Genomic DNA, 23,096 nt, shown 5'->3' with positions numbered 1-23,096 from the left:
TAGAAAATACTTCAGGAATTTGTAGAAGCATTTAGTGGGTAGGAGTTAAACATGTCCTGCAATATATACAAAGTCCTGCATAACTAAGCCTTTTCCTGCAATCTCCCAAGTTCCCAATGCTCTGTTAAGGCATTCATATAGTGTATCAACAAAACCACGTGGATTTGAGCTATCTGATAAACAAAACAAAGTCATTAATTTCATCTATCTTCTATATTGGGTCTTGGTATAAGATTTTGTTTGGAAAACACTTTTGAAGAAAAACGTTTGAAAATCAATATAAAGGATGATTAGTCCCTCCCATCCTAACAGTCCATGATAGACTAACCTTTCCCTGATCATATAAAACTTACATTAGTGCAATAAAACTTAATCTAGCCTTTCTCTATTATACAAAACAAAAAATTTTTGCTAGGTTATTCTGCCATTGGAAGACAGTAAATAGCAGAGCCAAGAAAGGGGAAACCAAGAGTTACCAAAAAATTGTTTTAAATGTGTGTATCCCAGTGAATTTCTTATCACAGGGATCTAAAATCCTCCCTGTTTCTTTGAGGATTTCCAAGAAAATATTAAGCAAATATTTTGAATTGCCCTCCAGTTATTTGTTCTCACAGCAGAACAAATTTAGCTGAGCAGTTTCACAATCTCAGGAGAATTAAATAGAAAAATCCACACAAGTCTGACTCTGTCTCCATGTAAAATATATAGCAAGGAGTGAGAGTAAACAGCAGTAAGCTGAACAGTGGAAAGGAATATAATCAACAATGGAAAACTTATTTGACCTCCACAATCACTGAAGCACCCAATTTATTTTTATCTCCTTTTACTTTTTCCATTTTCTATTTTGTACCCTACCCCCACCTTTTACCCAGTTCTATTTACTCATAATCCCAGAGACAAAAAGTTGGGAAGAGAATACATAAAGATGAAGCATGGTACAGAAATCTAAAAGGTTTAAAATCATAATGGCATACAACTGTCCTATTTACCTCAATCGGCAATTTCCTTTGAAGATCATGAAGGAAAGGGAGAGTACTCACCATCTGTAAGCTCCACATAACCACTGAATATCCTATTTTCCTTCTTGATCCCAACTAAGAGATTAGAGGGAGGCTATGCCTTTCATGATACAGATAGTAAATTAAAAAATCCAAGTTAGGTAAAACTTTAATTTTTTCACGCCTGTAATCTCAGCACTTTGGGAGGCCAAGGTAGGCAGATCACCTGAGGTCAGGAGTTCGAGACCAGCCTGGTCAACATGGTGAAACCCCATCTCTACTAAAAGCACAAAAATTAGCCAGGCGTGGTGTTGTGCGCCTGTATTCCCAGCTACTTGGGAGGCTGAGTCATGAGAATCACTTGACCCTGGGAGGCAGAGGTTGAGATTGTGCTATTGTACTCCAGCCTGGGTGACAAGAGTGAAACTCCATCTCAAGAAAAAAAAAAAAACTTTAATTCAACTTCCCTCTTGTAAAAGACGCTAAAGCTTAAAAATGTCAAAAGTCAAACGTTAGGATAAATGTTATATACAACTACTTTTTGATAAGATCAGTTGTAGAATCCAGGTTTCTCAGCTTCTAGTACAATCACCTTTCCAATAAATCATGTAGCCATTTTGTTTTGTTTTGTTTTGTTTTTGTTTTTGTTTTGTGGAGATATGGTCTTGCTATGTTGCCCAAGCTGGTCTGGAACTCCTGGACTCAAGTGATCCTCTCACCTCTGTCTTGCAATGGGACTACAGGCACATACCACTGTGCCCAGTTCTTGCATTTTTTATCCTGTAGTGTTGAAATAAAGCTTTGGATTAAATAAAGCTTTTAATACTAGTCTCTCCCAGGTATGAAATGCTGATCATATAAAATAAAACAAGCCAGGTGTGGTGGAGGGTGCCTGTAATCCCAGCTACTTGGGAGGCTGAGGCAGGAGGATCAGTTGAGTCCAGGAGTTTGAGGTCAATGAGTCATGATCATACCACAGCACTCCAGCCTAGGTGACAGAGTAAGACTCTGCCTCTAAAATCAATCAACCAACCAATCATAGGAACTAAATCTGTCATACAGTCTCCAAAGATTTGTGGGTTGGTAGTTTTATGATCCCTATCAAGCTGTATCTCAAATGCAGCTGCTATCATTGCTGCAGAAATTGTTCTGCATGCCATTAGACTGTATCTCATATGTAAAAACTAAAGCCAAGGGCAACAGGCTCAATAAACTGCATTATATTTTGCCAGTTATGTTAGTTTTGGGATTTTCCTATTGACAAGCCATATATGTAGGTCTTTCACTAATCTAAAAATTTCCAGTAAGTCCAGTTTATGTTTCCATACTTTCCACTTGCTACAAATGTGTATCTTGGTGTACAGAGAACTGCTAGTATAAAAATAATCTTTCTTAAAATAAGGGTTCATTTACATTCCAGAACACCCACTAACCAGAACACCCACTCAGCCCTGAGAAAGGTTTCATTTTAGCAACTATTTGATCAGCAGGAAAGGAAGTTATTAACTCAGACTGTTTGTAAACAGTCTGCTTTCCTGCTGAACTGTCTGAGAAAGAAAGAATCAAGAAAAGACACGTGGGGTCTAATATTAGAGGGTAAGGTTGAAGCAAAACAGAAAGTGAATACACAATGCTGCCTTATTTTTCTTTTACAGGAGAGGAACACAAATGTAAAATTGCAAAACAGCAAACTTATTCCTAAATGTGAAGGGGTCAGTGAAAAATGTACCAAACTTTTTTTCACTACTGCTTGAAAAACATTAATTTTGGCTTATTCATTGTCAGATTGGGGCTTTAAAGATGAATATGACAAGATACGGTCCTAGTCCGTTAACTATCCCCTCATCCCATTTTCCAGCCCCTTCTGTGAGAAGGGATATCTATGCTCCGGAGTTAAGTCTCCAAACCACGTATCCACACAAAGGACTTGACTACCGCTCAACACAGCAAGTACTCAATAAATACTTACAAATCCCAGCACTTTGGCGAGGCAGAGGCAGGAGGATTGCTTGAGACCAGGAGTTCAAGACCAGCTTGAGCAACATAGTGAGACCCTGACTGTACTTTAAAAATTAGCTGGGTGTGGTGGTGCGCATAACTCTAGAGGCTGGAGTGGGTGGATCACTTGAGCTCAGGAGGTCAAAACTGCAGAAAGCCATGATCGCTGGCTCATCACTGCACTCCAAACAGGGCGACACAGTGAGACCTTGTGTCAAAACAACCCCCCCGCCTCAAATATACTTTCTTGCAGTTGCTGCAAGGAGGAAGTAAGTTATTGATAAGGGGAACAGAAGGGCTTGGTTGTCCTTTACCTCTGGCTGTGGAATCAAGAGTAAGTTAGCCAGGTGTGGTGGTGGGTGCCTGTAATCCCAGCTATTCGGGAGGCTGAGGCATGAGAACTGCTTGAACCCAGGAGGCAGAGGTTGCAGTGGGCCGAGATGGTGCCACTGCACTCTAGCCCGGGTAACAGAGCAAAACTACCTGTCCAAAAAAAAAAAAAAAAAAGAATAAGCCATTATAAGGCATACTCATATAAAAGGCATGATTTTGATGCTATCCAAAGATTATCCAAAAGGGAGTCACATCATTTTTTGAGATCAAAGTGTCTCTTGAAGTCAACAATGCCATGGAATGCTTCCTTCAAAGATGGCATGCATAAAATAAATGTCGAATTTCCAACAAAAACCAATTCCCCCAAATAATTACATGGTATTGGCCCTAAAGAGTATAATCTCAAAAAGCTTTCCAGTGTTTATGAAGCTAACATTTTCTTTTCACTTATGATTACTTAATTGAATTCTAATGTCCAGACTAGCAACATGAAAAGTTCATGTTTTTTAAAAGAGGAAACTCTACTTTTCTACTTTTAATTAGCAATGGAAATAACCATTTGTAGAAAAACAAATTCTCTCTATATTGAAAGTTCAAAAGTCTAGCAGAGGTGAACTATTCAACATAACTACTTCTGGGAAAATACATAGCAGGAATAGATATAATAAAAACAAAAAAAAAGGTACCCTGGTACCAAGATCCAAGATGCATAAAGTACTTTCTAAATATATCCAGAATCCAGCCGGCCAGAGAGGCTCAATCCTAGCACTTTGGGAGGCTGAGGCGGGCAGATCATGAGGTCAAGAGATCGAGACCATCCTGGCCGACATGGTGAAACCCCGCCTCTACTAAAAATGCAAAAATTAGCTGGGTGTGGTGCCAAGCACCTGTAATCCCAGCTACTCAGGAGGTTGAGGCAGGAGAATCGCTTGAATCCGGGAGGCAGAGCCAAGATGGCGCCACGGTACTCCAGTCTGGCGACACAATGAGACTGTCTCAAAAAAATAAATAAATAAGTGTGTGTGTGTGTGTGTGTGTGTGTGTGTGTGTGTGTTAGATATATATCCAGAATCCAATCACATTTCAGGATGCACAACTTCAATTTCTGTGTAAATCAGTATCTGTCCAAAATACAGCATTAGACTTTTAACTGGTTTCTCTTCTTCTGTACATCTCCCTGATTTCATCTCCATATAGCGGCCAGAATGATCTCATTAAAACATAAGTGATTTGTTACTCCTTTGCTTAGAACTTTTTGTCCAAAGACTCACAGCCAACATTCTTATAATGCCCTAAAAAGTCCTTTACCTGAGGTTCCTAGTGGGAGTGTTTCTGGTTGTCACTACTGGGGAGAGCTACTGAAATTTAGTGGGTACTACCCCAAGTTTCAAATATGCCATGGAACATTCATGTTAGTGAATTAGGTAAATCGTATTATTTTAATATGCTCTGAATTTTCCAGAATGCATCTTCCATGTAAATCAAGGGAAAGCTAATACTTTGATGCGGAGCTTTTATCAAGAATGAGTTACTGGCTGAACGCAGTAGCTCATGCCTGTAACCCCAGCACTTGGGAGGCTGAGGCAGGCAGACCACCTGATGTCAGGAGTTCAAGACCAGCCTGGCCAATATAGCGAAACTCCGTCTCTACTAAAATACAAAAAATTAGCTGGGCGTGGTGGCAGGCGCCTATAATCCCAGCTACTCAGGAGGCTGAGGCAGGAGAATCGCTTGAAACCGGGAGGCGAAGGATCTCAGTGAGCTGAGATCACGCCACTGCACTCCAGTATTCTCACCACCAATAGCTAACTGTTTGTGATATGTGAGTCACCAATATAACACACCCGTTTAAGTCCTAATTTATAGTGGTCAAAGTCAGCAGTTCTTTATATCTCTATATAAAGGCTACTTACATTCTTCTAGACACAGTATTTACAAAATAAAATACACTGATTATATTACTTTTCTTTCTTTTTTATATTAAGTTGGAAGTACTATATTTTTCAAATTAAGTATATAAAAAGTTTATATTATCTATATTTCATTATATATATTATCTATATTTGGGAAAGAAAAGGAGTTATTACAATTTTTTTTACAAAAGTGTTACACCTCATAAAGATGAACATCACTAACATATATAATTTGCACTTACTCCCAACCTCTACGCCTAACCTCAGTTCCCACTAATCTTCCTTTCTTCCTATGCTCCATCTATACCTGTCTTCATGATTATTTCTTGAAAACCTCAGGCTGCTCAGCCACAGAATCTTTGTACTTGCTGTTCCTTCTGACTGAAATGTTCTTTCCCAGGTATCAATATTACTTACTCTCATATGTCCGTCATGCTTTTTCCTTTTTTTTTTTTGAGACACAGTTTTGCTCTGTCACCCAGGCCTTAGTGCAGTGGTGTGATCTCGGCTCACTGCAACCTCCGCCTCCTGGGTTTAAGCAATTCTTGTGCCTCGGCCTCCCAAATAGCTGGGATTACAGTTGTGCATGCCATCGTGGCCAGCTAATTTTTGCATTTTTAGTAGATATGGGGTTCTGTCATGTTGGCCAGACTGGTCTTGATCTCCTGGCCTCAAGTGATATATATGCTTGCCTTGGCCTCCCAAAGTGCTGGGATTACAGGTGTGAGCCACTGCACCTGGTCCCGTCATGCTTTTTGAACATCTTCTCAGTAAAGCTTTCCTTGACCATCCAATTTAAACTAGAATCTCTCTCTCCCTAACCCTTTTCCCAATTTACTTTTCTTTGCAATACAAATCACCATCTGTTCTGATTATCTATTGGTGAGTAACAAATCATCCTAAAATTTAGCAGTTTAAAATGATAATCTACTGCTATCTTTCACAATTCTATGGATTGCCCAGCTTCAGCTGAGTGGCTCTTATATGGAGTCTCTCATGTGGTTTCAGTCAAATGGCTGCTGGCACTGAAGTCACCTGAAGGCTAGACTCAGCTAGATATACAAGATAACCTCTTTAATCACAAGTCTAGTGCCTTAGCTGGGATGGCTGAAACAGGTGAAGCGTAGCCAGGCATCTCTGTCTTATCATGCAGCCTTCCCACACAAATAGTTTGAGGTCTCACAGTATTTTAATGTATTTAACCTATTCGTTTACTGATGGAGAACTCATTGATGATTTACTGATAGAGAACACACAGTACCTCTCATACAGATGCTGGCTTCCCCCAGAACCATTCCAAAAAACCAAAGGCAAGGAAATTTCATTTCCACCATGTGCTACTGATTACAGAACCAGTCCACTCCTTAACTGTGGGTGAGGACAACAGAAAGATATCGGTACTGGGAAGCACAGTGCACTAGGAAGCTATCTTTGGACAGTTACCACAATACTTAATATATTCTCTATTTTACATTTATTGTCTCCTCTTCTACAAGGATATACATTTGACAAGGAAAAAGACTTCTGTGTTCACCACTTTTCCTCCAGCACACACCATGTAGTCAATTGATATTAACTGATAAAAGGAATAAATTATTGCATTAGGTAAGTGATATACATCAATAATTCACTATCTCCTTGCTTCTCACTATAGGTCACTCTGCTCCAAACTTACCAATTTACCTTTCTGAAAGGTAGCTGGTACGAATCTGGATAATTCTGGAAGTAGAAAATGACAAAGTTGGGACAAAAATCAAAGATGGAAATATAAACAAGGATCATACACATTGCTTTGTCCTATGGACATCTCTGATCACTCCCATACCTAGTTTCTCCTTGTCAGAAATCTCTCCTAGAGCACTTATAAAAAGTGAAGCACTACTTGACGTAACAATTCTGTATATTCTGCATAATTACCCTTAAAAAAGGTAAAAGCCAATTAAACATTTAATTATTCTGTCTACAATTTCACGTGTTAGCTTCATCTTCTGGATAAACACTATACATTTCTTGGCTGGGTATGGTGGCTCATGCCTGTCATTCTCAGTACTTTGGGAGGCTGTGGTGGGAGGACTGCTTGAGCCCAGGAATAAGAGGACAGCCTAGACAACACGGCAAGACTCTGTCTCCACAAAAAATTTAAAAATTAGCCAGGTGTGGTGGTGCACACCCATAGTACCAGCTGCCAGCTACCTGGGAGGCTAAAGTGGGAGGATCACTTGAGCTAAAAGAAAAAAAACAGAACTCAGAAACTGTACATTTCTTGAGAACCAGCTCATTTTAATTTAAAAAACAAGTTTTAATTCAAAATTCTCAACGGAGGACCCAATACTAACTTGTGCATACTAGCATGTAACAGGAAAAAAAAAATAGCCAATGAATTCTCCATCAGTAAAAGAATAGGTTAAATACATTAAAATACACGTATTGATACACTGAAACAGCATGTACTTTTAAAAGAATGAGGCAGAAGCAGTAAGAGGTACTGACAAATGAACAAAGCAGATAGATATAAGCCAGGTATGGTGGCTCACGCCTGTAATCCCAGCATTTTGGGAGGCTGAGGCAGGCGGATCACCTGACATCAGGAGTTTTGAGATCAGCCAAAATGGCGAAATCCTGATTCTACTAAAAATACAAAAATTAGCCAGGTGTGGTAACTAATAAACATGAACATCATATGTTATTTATGAACATATGACCAGACTAGTCTTAAGGCTTAAAACTTCTACAAAGCTAAAATAGCCCTTAGAAAATAATAAATATTTAAGTGTTCTGGGTAGTGTGGAGGACACAGGCCTTCCCTGAAAGGAACTTACAATCTACACAGGGAACCAAAACTGGTTAAGTAAGAAACCACTGATGAACAACTGAATGTTAAAACAAGCTATAGTAGGCCAGGCACGGTGGTTCACGCCTGTAATTCCAGCATTTTGGGAGGCTGAGATGGGAGGATTGCCTGAGTCCAAGAGTTTGAGACCAGCCTGGGCAACATAATGACTTTGTCTCTACTAAAAATTAAATCAGCCAGGCATGATGGTGTGCGCCTGCAGTCCCAGCTACACAGGAGGTTGAGGTGGGAGAACTGCTTGAGCCCAGGAGTTTGAGGCTGCAGTGAGCGATGACAGTGCAAATGCATGCACTCCAGCCTGGGTGACAGCAAAACTGTGACTCAAAAACAAAAAATAAAACCAGGCTATAGCAACTGAATACAAGTTTAACAGGAGTTGGAACAAGGGAGGTATTAATGTTAGCTAGAAAAAAGTTGTTTTGAGAAGAGGTTTGACCTAGGTTAGCCCACATATCATCTAAAGAAGTTTAAAAGAAAATAGGGAAGAGTAATCAAAAAGTGAAACCATCCAGCACAACCAAAATGATGTGTGCTATAACTTAGTCATAAAAATTTATAAGCATCAGAATTCCTGAGGTCTAGTAACTTTGTGTTACCATTTCTAGAATGCACAATAGTTTAGAAAAGAGAAATGCTAGCGCTTACATCAGCCTGCTAGCGCTTATATCAGCCTGCTTCTGCATACTGTTTTACCTATTTTGGATTAGCAATATAAAGTTTTCATATATGTCATTTCACTTAATCCTTAACAATCTTTAAGAATAGTATTGTTCACATTTTACCAGTGAGGAAATTGAGGATCGTGGTGGTAAAAAGTAGCCAAGAGGTGACTAATCTGTTTTTCCTCCTCCCTTCTGACATGATAGTGTAGGGAGCTCCTCAGACCCATTCCTCAGTGAAATGGGTAAAAGTTATTTAAAAAAAATTTTTTTTTAAACCCAACCATTTAAAGACTCTAGAAATGGTCTTAAGGGTATACAGCAAATGAAGAAACACCTATTCAAAAAAATCTACTAAAGCTCAGTGAGGACAAGGAGCGTCTATAGTGTCTGAAACAGAGCCCTCTTCCTCCTTTCCCCTTGCAGCTTGGTATGACAGAAACTCTACCCCCCCAATTATAGCCAAGATCACAGGGCTCTAGCAAGAGGCGCAGCATGCAGGCATTTCTGCCCCTTCTCTCAGCCACCTGTAGCTGAGGCTAAGTTCTGGGCAAGTGTGGCTGAGAGGCAGAGCCATCCCCAGCCCTAATGGGGGATGGAGGCTCCACTTGGGGCGTGGTGCCCCAGAGTACACTAGGGTCCTGACTGCTTTTGCCCCAGATCCTGGGGTGTGGGTTCCATGCCAGGAGAGACAAGCCAAGAAACCTGGGCTGCTGCCTCTTGCTCCACTGAACACTCAGCTCCTAAATCAGGATGTCTTGTAGTAAGAATGATCCATTGTCCCTTCCGCCAGCACCGGAGCCTGGCTCCAACATTGACTGGGCAGAGAAGCAGGCCATAAAACGGAGCTCCAAATCGTTACCCAAAGGAACTGACTTCATTGCAACAAAGTATGTAAAAGTCCAAACTGAAGGGTGCTCTCCAGAATGGTGGTTGTGATGAAAGGCACACTGAAAGATTCATTGGCAATAAAGGCTAAACTGTAGAGTTCCTTGTGTGCTGGAAAGAAACAGAAACACCTAGGAAGAGCCCTTTTGGGGTCAGAACAAATCTCAAACACTGCCCTCAAAACCTATCTTCACAAAGGAGTATAAATTTGATTGGATCAGTTTGTGAAGCTATTTATGCCCCAGGACGTTGAAAACAATAGTACAATCAGTCTGCGAGTAATGGAGCTTAAGAGGCGGGTGTGGTCAGGGGAAAAGACAGCCAAAGAAAGCTCTACCAAAACCAGCGCCATCCTTATTGTGGGCATACTCAAGGCTATTCCCCCTAAGAGGCAGCATTAGAGGCTTCACACTGGTAGGGGGTGGGAGGGAGGAGAGGAGAAAGACTTGTATCTAGAATATATAAAATACCTCCTACAGTCTCAACAACAAAAAGACAACCCAATTAAAAAATGGGCGAAAGACTTAAATAGACATTTTTCCAAAGAAGAGAAATAAATGGTCAATATGTACATAAAAGATGTTCAATATCCTTAGTCATGTTAAATAAGCCACTGTTTTAGGCTAAGCTACTGCATTAGGCATAGTGCAGTAATGGAGTCACTCACACTAAAGTTCCATACCATCAAACTGAAACTGAGTTATTATCTGGCATTCCTAGAAATCAGGAGATGGCTGAATTTCTCAAGCAGGCCACTTTCAATCAGCATGATAACAAAGTTCCCTCCACCTTTAATCCTTACAACAAAATGTCACCTGAAGTGACCTGATGTTAACCAATGAGTTATTTTCCTATTGTTCTGTTTCCCTGTTCCCACCTTGCGCCTTACAAGGAAAGTGACTTTAAAGTGACCAATCTACTTCTTGTTCTTTGTTTGTATTTCCTTCAGTCATTTTCTGTCTATAAACCAAGCTCCTCTGGTCAGCTCACAGGAATGCATTCTATTTTACAGAATGAAGTGTTAGCCCACTCTAGAATTGTCAAATGAAGAAATTTAAATTTTAAAAAATTTGTTGTAATTTTGTCTTTTGATAGTCATTAGGAAAATGCAAATCAAAGACACAATAATATACCACTTTACACTCATTAGTATTATTTATAATCAAAGAAACTGAAAATAACAAGCATAGGCTAGGATGCAGGGAAAGTAGAAGACTCAAAATGCTGCAGCCACTTCGAAAAACAGCTTGGCAGTTTTTTAAAACGTTGAACTTAAGGGTTACAACATGACCCAGAAATTCTACCCAAGAGAAACTAAATTATAAATTCATCCATACAAAAACTTTTCAAAAATGTTCATAGCAGCATTATTCATAATGAAACAGGGTAATGGTTATGCAGAAACAATACAAATGTCCATTAAGTGATAAATCAATAAACAAAACATGATGCATCCAGAAAATGGACCAGCTGGATATAAAAAGGAATGAAGTACTGATACATACTACAACAGGGATGAACCTCAAAAACTTTATACTAAGTGAAAGAAGCCAAACACAAAAGACCATACATCGTACAATTCCATTTATATGAAAAGTTTCAGAAGAGACAAATCCACAGAAAGCAGATTTGTGGTTACCTAGAGCTAAGGGTGGGAATGGCAAGGGGCTGCTACTGGGTACAGTTTATTTTTGGGGTGATGAAAATGTCCTCAAATTAGATCGTGGTGATTGACTGTACAACCAACCCTGTGAACATACAGAAAATCAAGGAACTATACACAGTTGTGCATTGCCTGAGGGGGACACGTTCTGAGAAATGCATCACTAGGTAATTTCACTGTTGTGCAAACATCACAGTCTATTTACACACAGACCCGGTATATCCTACTACCCCCAGGCTACAAACCTGTATAACATGTTACTGATACTACTGAATAGTTCGGCAACTGTAACACAATGGTAAGCATGTGTGTATGTAAACATATCTAAATATGGAAATGGTACAGTAAAAATACAGTATTATCATCTTACAGTATCACCATGGTATATGTTGTGATCTGTCATTGCAAAGTTGCTATGCGGCACATGACTACACTTTCATATTTTATGGTATGTGAGATATGTTCCAATAAAATAGTTTTTAAAAAACCCTGCTCCAGGCCGGGTGGGGTGGCTCATGCCTGTAATCCCAGCACTTTGGGAGGCCCAGGCGGGTAGATCACCTGAGGTCAGGAGTTTGAGACCAGCCTGGCCACAATGGTGAAATCCCGTCTCTACTAAAAATACAAAAATTAGCTGGGCATGGTGGCAGGCGCCTGAAATCACAGCTATTCGGGAGGCTGAGGCAGGAGAATTGCTTTACCCGGGAGGTGGAGGTTGCAGTGAGCCGAGATTATGCCACTGCACTCCAGCCTGGGAAACAAGAGACTTTGTGTCAAAACAAAACAAAAAAAACACCAAAAACAACCCTGCTCCATCTCATTCCTAAAGCTATCCAACTTTAATTCCTATGATTCACCAATATGAACCTTCTCATCCATTTCTCCACCCAGAGTTTAATAAAAACCCCTATACTTCATTTTATTTTATTTTTTATTTTAGGTTTGGGGATACATGTGAAGGTCTGTTACATACACATGTGTCATGGGGGTTTGTTGTACACATTATCTCATCACCCAGGTACTAAGCTCAGGACCCAATAGTTATCTTTTCTGTGCCTCTCCCTCCTCCCATCCACCCGCCTCAGGTAGACACCAGGGTCTGTTGTTTCTTTCTTTGTGTTCATAAGTTCTTATCATTTAGCTCCCACTTGTGAGAACATGCAGTATTTGGTTTTCTGTTCCTGCATTAGTTTGCTAAGGATGATGGCCTCCAGTTCCATCCATGTTCCCCCAAGACACGATCTCATTCCTTTTCATGGCTGCATAGTATTCTATGGTGTATGTGTACCACATTTTCTTTATAAAGTCTGTCATTGATGGGCACTTAGATTGACTCAGTATCTTTGCTATTGTGAACAGTGAGGCAATGAACATTCGCGTGCATGTGTCTTCATGGTGTGAAAGGAAAATACATCTTGGGGCCCCAAAATCACTAAGCTAAAGGGAAAAGTCAAGCCGGGAACTGCTTGGGCAAATTGCCTCTCACTCTATTCAAAGTCATCCCTCTGCTCACTGAGATAAATGCATATTTGATTGCCTCCTTTGGTGAGGCTAATCAGAAACTTAAAAAGAACACAACCACTAGTCTCTTACCTACCTATGACCTGGAAGCTCCTACCCCACTTTGAGTTGTCCCACCTTTCTGGATCAAACCAGTGTTCATCTTACGTATGTTGATTGATGTCTCCTGTCTCCCTAAAATGTATAAAACCAAGCTGTGCTCGGACCACCTTGGGCACGTCGTCAGGACCTCCTGAGGCTGTGTCACAGGCATGCATCCACAACTTTGGCAAAATTAACTTCCTAAATTGACTGAGACCTGTCAACTTCGGGGTTTACAATATTTGGGCTTCACACTGATAAAATGCTTTATATTCCTCTGCGTATGTACCCAGTAATGGGGTTGCTGGGTCAAATGGTAGTTCTGCTTTTAGCTCTTTGAGAAATCACCATACTGCTTTCCACAACGGTTGAACTAATTTATACTCCCTCCAACAGCATATAAGGGTTCCCTTTTCTCTGTAACCTGGCCAGCACTGTTATTTTTTTTTTGTTTTTTAATTATCGCCATTGACTGGTGTGAGATGGTATCTCACTGTGGTTTTGATTTGCATTTCTCTAATGATCAGTGATACTGAGCTTTTTTTAATATGCTTGTTGGCCTCATGTATGTCTTCTTTTAAGAAGTGTCTGTTCATGTCCTTTGCACACCCCCTTTTTTCTTTTTTGAGACAAAGTCTCGCTCTGTGGTCCAGGATGGAGTGCAGTACCATGATCTCAGCTCACTGCAACCTACGCCCCCTGGGTTCAAGCGATTCTTCTGCCTCAGCCTCCTGAGTAGCTGCGATTACAGGCATGTGCCACCACGCCCGGCTAATTTTTGTATTTTTAGTAGAGACAGGGTTTCACCATGTTGGTCAGGCTGGTCTCGAACTCCTGACCTCAAGTGATCCACCCACCTCCGCCTCCCAAAGTGCTGGGATTATAGGCATGTGCCACCATGTCTAGCCATTTGCCTACTTTTTAATGGGGCTGTTTTTCTCTTCTAAATAAGTTCCTTATAGATCCTGGATATGGGACCTTTGTCAGATGCCTAGTTTGCAAATATTTTCTTCCATTCTGTAGATTGTGTGTTTATTCTGTTGACAGATTCTTTTGCAGTGCAGAAGCTCTGAAGTTTAATTAGATCCAATTTGCCAATTTTTGTTTTTGTTGCAATTGCTTTTGATGTCTGTCATGAAATCTCTGCCAGAATGGTATTGCCTAGGTTGTCTTCCAGGGTTTTTATAGTTTTGGGTTTTACATTTAAGTCTCTTTAATCCATCTTGACTTGATTTTTGTACATGATGTAAGGAAGAGGTCCAGCTTCAATCATCTGCATATGGCTAGTCAGTTGTCCCAGCACCATTTATTAAATAGGGAGTCTTTTCCTCATTGCTTGTTCTGTCAGCTTTGTGGAAGATTGACTGTCTGTCATAGATGTGTGGCCTTATTTCTGGGTTCTTTATTTTGTTCCATTGGTCTATATGCCTGTTTTTGTACCAGTACCACGCTGTTTTGGGAGTGTAGCCTTGTAGTATAGTTGGGTAACATGATTCTTCCAGCTTTGTTCTTTTTGCTTAGGATTGCCTTGGCTATCCGGGCTCTTTTTTGGTTCCATAATAAATGTTAAAATAATTTTTTCTAGTTCTGTGAGGAATGTTGTTGGTAGTTTGCTATGAACAGCATTCAATCTGTAATTTGCTTTGGGTGGTATAACCTTTTTAATGATATTGATTCTTCCTATTCATGAGCATGGGATATTTTTCCATTTGTTTGTGTCTTCTCTGATTTCTTTGAGCAGTGTTTTATAATTCTCATGTAGAGCTCTTTCACCTCCCTGGTAAAGTGTATTCCTAGGGGTGTGTGTGTCAACTGTGAACGGGACTGACTTTCTGCTTTGGCTCTCAGTTTGGTTGTTGTTGGTATATAGGAATGCTAGTGATTTTTGTATACTGATTTTGTATCCTGTAACTTTGCTTAAGTTATTTACCAGCTGAAGGAGCTTTTGGGCCAAGGCTGTGGTTTTCTCTAGATATAGAATCCTGTCGTCTGCAAACAGAGATGGTTTGACTTCCTCTCTTCCTATTTAGATGTGCTTTATTTATCTCGCCTGAAAGCTGTGGCTAGGACTTCCAATACTACGTTGAAGAGAAGTGGTGAGGGCATCCTTGTCTTCTGCTGGTTTTCAAGGAGAATGCTTCCAGCTTTTGCCCATTCGGTATAATGTTGGCTGTGGGTTTGTCATAGATAGCTCTTATTATTTTCAGGTATGTTCCTTCAATATCTAGTTTATCGAGAGTTTTTAATATGAAAGAATGCTGAATTATATCAAAAGCCTTTTCTCCATCTATTGAGACAATCATGTTTATGTGATGAATCACACTGATTGATTTTTGTATGCTGAAGCAAACTTGCATCCCAGCAATGAAGCCTACTTCATGGTGGATTAAATTTCTGATGTGCTGCTGGATTCAGTTTGCAAGTATTTTGTTGAGGATTTCTGCATCAATGTTCATCAAGGTTATTGGCCTGATATTTTCTTTTTTTGTTGTGTCTCTCCCAGGTTTTGGTAACAAGATGATGCTGGCCTCACAGAATGAGTTGAGGAGAAGTCCCCCCTCCACAACTTTTTGGAACAGTTACTGTTAGAATGGTACCAGCTCTTCATTGTACATCTGGTAGAATTCCGCTATGAATCCATCAGGTCCTGGGCTTCTTTGGTTGGTAGGCTATTTATTACTTATTCAGTTTTGGAGTTTGTTATTAGTCTGTTCAGAGAATCAATGTTTTCCTGGCTCAGTCTTCAGAGGGTGTATGTTTCCAGCAATTTAGAGGTGTTCGTAGTAGTTTCTCATGGTTGTTTATGTCTGTGGGGTCAGTCGTAACATTCCCTTTGTCATTTCTAATTGTGTTTATTTGATCTTCTCTCTTTTCTTCTTAATTAGTCTAGCTAGTGGCCTATCTTACCAATTTTTTCAATTGGATTTGCTGATATTTTGAATGTTTTTTTGTGTCTCAGCTTCCTTCAGTTCAGCTCTGATTTTTGTTACTTCTCATCTTCTGCTAGCTTTGGGGTTGATTTGTTCTTCTCTAATTCTTTCCATTGTGAAGTTAGGTTGTTAATTTGAAAACTTTCTAACTTTTTGATGTGGGCATTTAGTGCTATGATTTTCCCTCTGAACACTGCCTTACTTGTGTCCTAGAGATTTTGGTATGTTCTATCTTTGTTCTCATTATTTTCAAAAAACTTTATGATGTCTGTCTTAAATTCATTATTTACCCAAAAGTTATTCAGGAACATGTTGTTTAGTTTCCCTGTAATTGTATGATTTTGAATGATTTTCATTGTGTTGACTTCTATTTTTATTATGCTGTGGTCTGAGAGTGCGTCTGGTATGCTTTCAGTTGTTTTACATTTGTTGAAGAATGTTTTATGTCCAATTATGTGGTTGGTTTTAGAGTATGTGCCATGTGAAGACAAGAAGAATGTATATTGTCTATACTTCATTTTAATTCTCTGATTCTTCTTACATTGTTGTTCTTACCTGGAATATTCTCCCTAAGGTACAGTCAGGTCACATATTCATTCTGAAGGTTATTCTGACCAAGTCAATCCTCAGTGACCTACCTCATTTTCCTCTAGATTCCACACCACTTATAACTGGTAACACTATATCCTCAAATGTCTACATAAAGCAATTCCACCTTATTTCCCATCAACTTCTAGTCATACTGAAAACCATGGAACTGTATACAGTTGTGCATCGCTACCAAGCCAAAAACTAAGATCTTCATATCACCTTCTGAGAAGTCAGAGAGGAATAACAGCCACATCACCAAAGAGAACAGTTTTAGCCAGCATAAGGAAGTCCCCTTTGCTTTAACCTTCACAAGAAAAATAACTTTGTAAAGACCAATTGTTTTTTGTTTCTGCTTTCCTCAGCCTTTTTCTGTCTATAAAACTAGCCTCTTCTGTTTTATAGAATGAAGTGTTGCCTGATTCTCGAAAGGCAAATGAAAGTCAATTAAGATCTTTAAACTAAATTTGTAGTAATTTTGTATTTGACAGCCACAACCTATAATTCTTGCCTTAATCTCTTTTCATCTCCTCAAAGACAAACTTATTGTTCCAAATTACAAAGACCAAATCTAATTTTGGGAACTCAGCTAGGGCCTTAGGACAAAGGGGAAAAAGTGTACAAACAAGGAATTTTGTAGGATAAGTAACATCAAGAGTGAAAGAAAAGTATGCTCCTTCCCTCATCAACTGCTGCCAACTCACAGGCTTGACAGGATAGAAACTCATCTACATCTTTATAGCAAAGCATCTTGAACACAGACGGCACCAAATGTCCGTTAATAACAAATGCCTTGAAGGAAACTTCTTATGATGTATTCAGTAGTCATCAAATCTTAACAAATATTAAAGTCTTAAAGCAGGAAATGGAGATGAGGGAAAGGAAAAGTAAAATGACAGGGCATGCATTCACTTCTCAACAGAACATTAGAAGTGCACGTTCTTAACTGTGTTTTTTCAAGGTGACCTCTTAAAGCTGCCCTCTTATCTGTAAACACAGTACTTAATGACACTTCACTTCTGTCAGAGAAAAAATGTGCACCATTAGGAGAAGCAAGAATTTAAATATGAAAGCCCATCTCCTCCTAAAAGGGGTACCAAAATTCAAATTCCTATGCTTCTACAGGCAGCCAGAAGGAAATCAACACAATGAATCTTGGAAGTGAGGTATGTGAGGTGGGTAAGAAGGAGCTCCGCTTTCAAAGGATAGAGGGTTGGCAGGGACAGAAGACAAGTCTTTGTAGTTGAACTTCTGAGAGCAACAAAGACAGTAGGTCAACACAGCATAAAAGCCAGACAGCACAGATCAGCTGAAACCTGAGCTAGATCCTGACTGTAGAAGCCTAGGATCAATGAATTCAAGAATTTCTCTTTCTGGTACTCTGCATAGGCAAATTTAATCCCACAAATTCCTTTCCCTGGCTCTGAAATAATATCAACATAGTACACTTCTCATTTGTTTAGCTTCAGAAATGTATTTTTTTCCTCTTCCTATTTATTCACACTTATCTGGTAACTTATCTTAGGTTATTTAGAGGCCAAGATACATATATATACATACATGTATCTTGGTCTCTTTATTAATTCCTTTTTATTCATAAAGACTCCTTTAAATTATACCTTTTTTCCCCAGTCATTTATTGAATATTCAGTGGTTTAGACTAAGGGATTTAGAAAAGTATGTACAGTGAGTAATTCTTGGCTTCAATATGCAGAAAATTAAAGTGCCAAGAGAAAATAAACACCTAGAAGAGAATGTTTTCCAGAGTTTACATATGGTTATTTTGTCATCTGCTTCCTTCTTTGAACTCATATACACAAATGCTAATACCCCCACTCTAAATGTTCAACAAGGCATTTTTATTCTGCTTTTTGCAGAATGCTGATCAACATCAAGATTTCTTCCAGTCATGTATAATGAAGACAGCATTTGATTACCATTCTGAATGACTTCAACATATCAGGACAACTTCTCCCAGAGAATACTTTATTCAATAATATAAAGAAGCACCACCATTATTAAGAGTCAGAAAGGGCCGGGTGCGGTGGCTCACACCTGTAATCCCAGCACTTTGGGAGGCTGAGACGGGAGGATCACGAGGTCAGGAGATTGAGACCATCCTGGCTAACATAGTGAAATCCCGTCTCTACTAAAAATACAAAAAAAAAAATTAGCCGGGCGTGGTCGCGGGCGCCTGTAGTCCCAGCTACACGGGAGGCTGAGGCAGGAGAATGGCGTGAACCCAAGGAGCAGAGCTTGCAGCAATCCGAGATCGCCAGCCTGGGCGACAGAGCGAGACTCCGTCTCAAAAAAAAAAAAAAAAGAAAAAAAAAAGAGTCAGAAAGCACTGAACCAGAGAAAGCAGTTACATACAAATTTTGTCATTTGATAGAATCAACCAAATATATAAACAAGAATCCTGACATCTTAAAGATAAAGAAATCAGTAAACAAATAAAAGAAGTACCAAAGCACCACTCATGATCATACCATTCTCTCTGTCCATTATTATACAACTGGTCAATGATTTTAAATAGCTATCAAACTGGTAAACACAAGGTTTTCAACTGTCTCCAATAAGAAAAACTGATAACTTAAAAAATATCTGCAGTAAGGGCAAGCTGACAATGCCTGACATATACAAGGAACACAAAAAATGATTGCTAGACAAATTAAAGGGCCTTCATGGGATGAAGAGAACGTAAATCATTCTTATGAAAAAATGTTTTTTTAAAAGACTTTGAAAAAGAAAATGATATTCACATGTATACTCTTCTATTTTTATTTATCTTTTAAAATACGATCTATGTCCACAAATATTAACTGTGGATTGAGTCTGCATAAGAGAGCTTAAAATTCTCATTTACCTCTTCAAATTTCTCTAGTTCACCAATTCACTGTAACTTAAGAAAAGTAAATAGAGTGCTAAATTAAAAATTCACTCTTGGCCAGGCGTGGTAGCTCACGCCTGTAATCCCAGCACTTCGGGAGGCTGACGTGGGCAGATTACAAGGTCAAGAGATCGAGAACATCCTGGCCAACACAGAGAAACCCCGTCTCTACTAAAAATACAAAAATTAGCTGGGCGTTGCGGCGCACACCTATAGTCCCAGCTACTCGGGAGGTTGAGGCAGGAGAATCACTTGAATCCGGGAGGCAGAGGTTGCAGTGAGCTGAGATCACACCACTGCACTCCAGCCTGGCCACAGAGTGAGACTCCGTTTCAAAAAAATAAAAAAATAAAAAAAACCCCAAAATTCACTCTTACCTGTCACAGTGTAAGACGGCTGGTAATACAGGAAATCAGACTGGTTTGAATTGTCTAGGTAAGTTTTTCAAGGATTTTTATTGACAATTTCAGGTGCTGCTCATAGTCTTCTGTCCACAAAACTAATATTAAATTTCAGACCCTCAGAGGAAAACTATTAAACAGCAATGTGCCCCTCAAGATGGGAAGCAAAACTTACTTCAAGTTGAAAAAGTTCTCCAGCTCCCTCAGAGTCATTGGATGTGATTATTGGAGTATGAATATGTACAAAGCCACTGTCCTGAAAAAGAAAACCACAGTTTTCAAGATATTTGCATATTCAACAATTCCAAGAACACATATCCTCTTATAGTATTAAAATGGCACAGTAAGCAAATGCTGTATCAAATCCCTCCCTAATCCCCCAAATACTAAGAATACTGAAAATCAGTTGAGTGTTTTAACTACACACAGGGGCACAAATAATTTTATTCAGGAACACACTTAGACATTAACCAGTCCAACCTCTTCATTTCAAAGATAAGGAAGTTAAGGCCCAGACAGATTTAGTGACTTTCCACAAGTTACATAATTAGTCAGTGGATAAGCCAGGACGAGAACCTAGGTCTTCATGCTCTCTCTTTAGTACTATATTCTCTTCCCTTTTCTATAACATTTTGGTGGTGATTTAACAAACAGGTACACACACTCTAGGCTAGTGCATAATGATGTTACCCACGTTGCTAGAGGAATACAAAGCAATTAGTATAAACTTATCTTGAAATATGACCTCAATTGTAATGAACCAACAAAAAAGGAGAAAAAGTAGACAAACACAGACTGAATAAACAAACAGCAAAAAAGGGCAGAAATGATCTTTAGGAAGTCTCTGTCACTAAACTGATGGGCCAATGGACTCCACATGGCACAGGCAGTGTACTTCCTTTGCCTGAAGGAATATTCTGAGCAGCAGCAATCCATCCACTACTGAGGTCCCCAATTGCAGCCCTTCCGAACAAAAATCTGAGACTATTTCCATTACAGAACCACAAAAGCTGTTGCTAGTCAGACTGATACAACCCAGCAACTTCAAGGTTATGCTTCTTTCATTTTGATTATGGGTGTAAGCAAAAGGTTACACACAGTGTAGATGTTTGCAGGGTAGGACTGCAGGTAATAAAAAGTGAATTTATAATAGAAAGGCAGGATGGAATATGCTTAATGCAAAATGTTGGCCTTGGAATCAATACAACAAATTATTATATGCATATCTCTGCCAAGTTTGGTGGAGTGTAGATTGTCTCTATGCATTACTAGGGATGTCCCAAATATGACCCTTCTCAAATTCAAGTATTCTGGCTATAATACAAAATATTCAGTCAACAACTTGCCTTATGATGTGGACTGATAAAATATTCAAGCTCTAAATTAGCAGTCTCAGAAAGTTATTAAAATATACACTTAACCTGACAGCAACATGCCTAGAGGTGCTGCACAGAGCACATTATAGAAAACCAATAAAATCTGATCAATAACATTACCGCATAAAATTTTTATCTCCTAGGAACCAAGAATCATGGATGTGAAACATTTATTCCACATGAATGTAGGCAACTATGAACATGAGTGCAGTAAACAAAGAGAGGAAGTGAAAAATCCAAAGGAAACGAGGGTGGGGAAGGGGAGGTGGAGAGGGAGGAGAAAATTTAACGGCTAAACATGATTGCCCAAGTTAGAACTGGTCAAATGCCACAAGAAACAGCAGTGTAAACCTTATGAAAATAACTGTATCAGATTTTTTAAAAATCACACACCTAGTGGGAATTACTTTCAATACTTAACTGATGCTAAACATTACAAAAGGGCCCAGCAGCTTTCGCCGCTTTAAAACTGCAAGGCTTATCAAAGTTCCTAACATTACCAAACACTAATAAAGGAGAGAGTACAAAGGAAGAATAATACAGCCGTGCAAACAAAGTCCAAAAAAGTGAAAGTGGGTAGGGGAGTAAAAAGAAAAAAAGGAAAGTAAAGAGCAAGGAGTGGTTAAGTATTGTCACTATGTGCCTCAAATAGGTTTCCAGTGTCACTTACTTATACTGTACCATAGCAAAGGGGTTCCTAAGTAGAGTACATGAGGGCCAGAGAAGGGGCCAAAAATAAAAGCAAACACTTTCACCCGATTTTTCAGATTCCACCATCACCTCCAAGTATATAAATATTTTAACACACATTCTAAAACCAGATATTTTATAAGACTCTGAGTATCCCAAAATTAGAAAGTTCATACATTACAGCCCATATACACCACTAAGAGAAGACTAATAAACTATCTTTTTCTTTCACATGTAACTGAAATAACTATCTTTCACATGTAACTGAAATAACTATCATTTAATCAGAATCAACAAAAAAGGAAACGTGAAAGGAATTGCTAGCCACAGGCAGGCCATAGACAACACAAACTGACAGCAAGAAGAGATTTAAAAAATCCATAAAGAGGCCACGCGCAGTGTCTCAAGTCCTGTAATCCCAGCACTTTGGGAGGCTGAGATGGGCGAATCACCTGAGGTCAGGAGTTTAGAGACCAGCCTGACCAACGTGGTGAAACCCAGTCTCTACTAAAAAATACAAAAATTAGCCCAGTGTGGTGGTGCACACCTGTAGTCCCAGATACTCGGAAGGCTGAGGCAGAGGTTGCAGTGAGCCGAGATCACGCCACTGCGCTCTAGCCTGGGTGACAGAGCAAGACTGTCTCAAAAAAACACCCAAAAAACAAACAAACAAACAAAAAACATAAAAAGCAGTCACAGGAACTCAAAGGCATAGCAATTTGGAGACCTTCTACACAAAGGTAAAGAATACTCCACATAGGCTGGGCACAGTGGTTCACATCTGGACCTAGCTCTTTGGTTGGTTCAGGCAGGATTGCTTGGGCCTAGGAGTTCAATACCAGCTTAGGCAACACAGTGAGATCCCATCTCTACAAAAAATACACTTTAAAAAACTAGACAGGCATAGTGGTGCATGCCTGTAGTCCCAGTTACTTGGGAAGCTGAAGTAGGAAGACCGCTTGGGCCTGGGGGATCAAGGTGGCAGTAAGCCATGATTGCACCACTGCACTCCAGCCCCGGCAACAGTATGAGACCTCATCTCAAAACAACAACAACAATAACAACAAAAATACTTCACAGAGTCAGTGGCAGGCTTTGAAAACGCTGCCATGCAGAGGAGAACAATCCCTGATACTCACAGGCAGAACCTCGACTCATTGAGAAAGAAAGAGCGGAATCTTTTTTACTGGCTCACTGAGGAAGACAGGAAAGTAAGTAATCCATTTTAGGAACACTTCCACTGGAATTTAGAAAAAACTGGTGCCTAAAGAGAAAATTCCTCAGTTATTTCAGAAACTTGGCTTTTTTGAATGACT

General features: G+C 39.5%; 1 protein-coding gene across 2 annotated transcripts in view; it reads right to left on the bottom strand.

The window, feature by feature from the left end:
- The window catches only part of NARS2 (asparaginyl-tRNA synthetase 2, mitochondrial (putative)), a 149,729-nt gene that overhangs the window by 110,626 nt on the left and 16,007 nt on the right, over positions 1-23,096 (bottom strand). For both annotated transcript variants that reach the window (XM_011989701.1, XM_011989702.1), the window contains exon 5: positions 19,890-19,970. In XM_011989701.1, coding sequence (XP_011845091.1) covers positions 19,890-19,970 — 81 coding nt within the window. The remainder of the gene's footprint in view (positions 1-19,889; positions 19,971-23,096) is intronic.

Source organism: Mandrillus leucophaeus, unplaced genomic scaffold (genome assembly GCF_000951045.1).
Source record: "Mandrillus leucophaeus isolate KB7577 unplaced genomic scaffold, Mleu.le_1.0 Scaffold360, whole genome shotgun sequence".
In the NCBI taxonomy this organism is placed as follows: domain Eukaryota; kingdom Metazoa; phylum Chordata; class Mammalia; order Primates; family Cercopithecidae; genus Mandrillus; species Mandrillus leucophaeus.
Note: the sequence above shows the minus strand (reverse complement) of the source record. Positions and strands in the feature narration are given on the sequence as shown.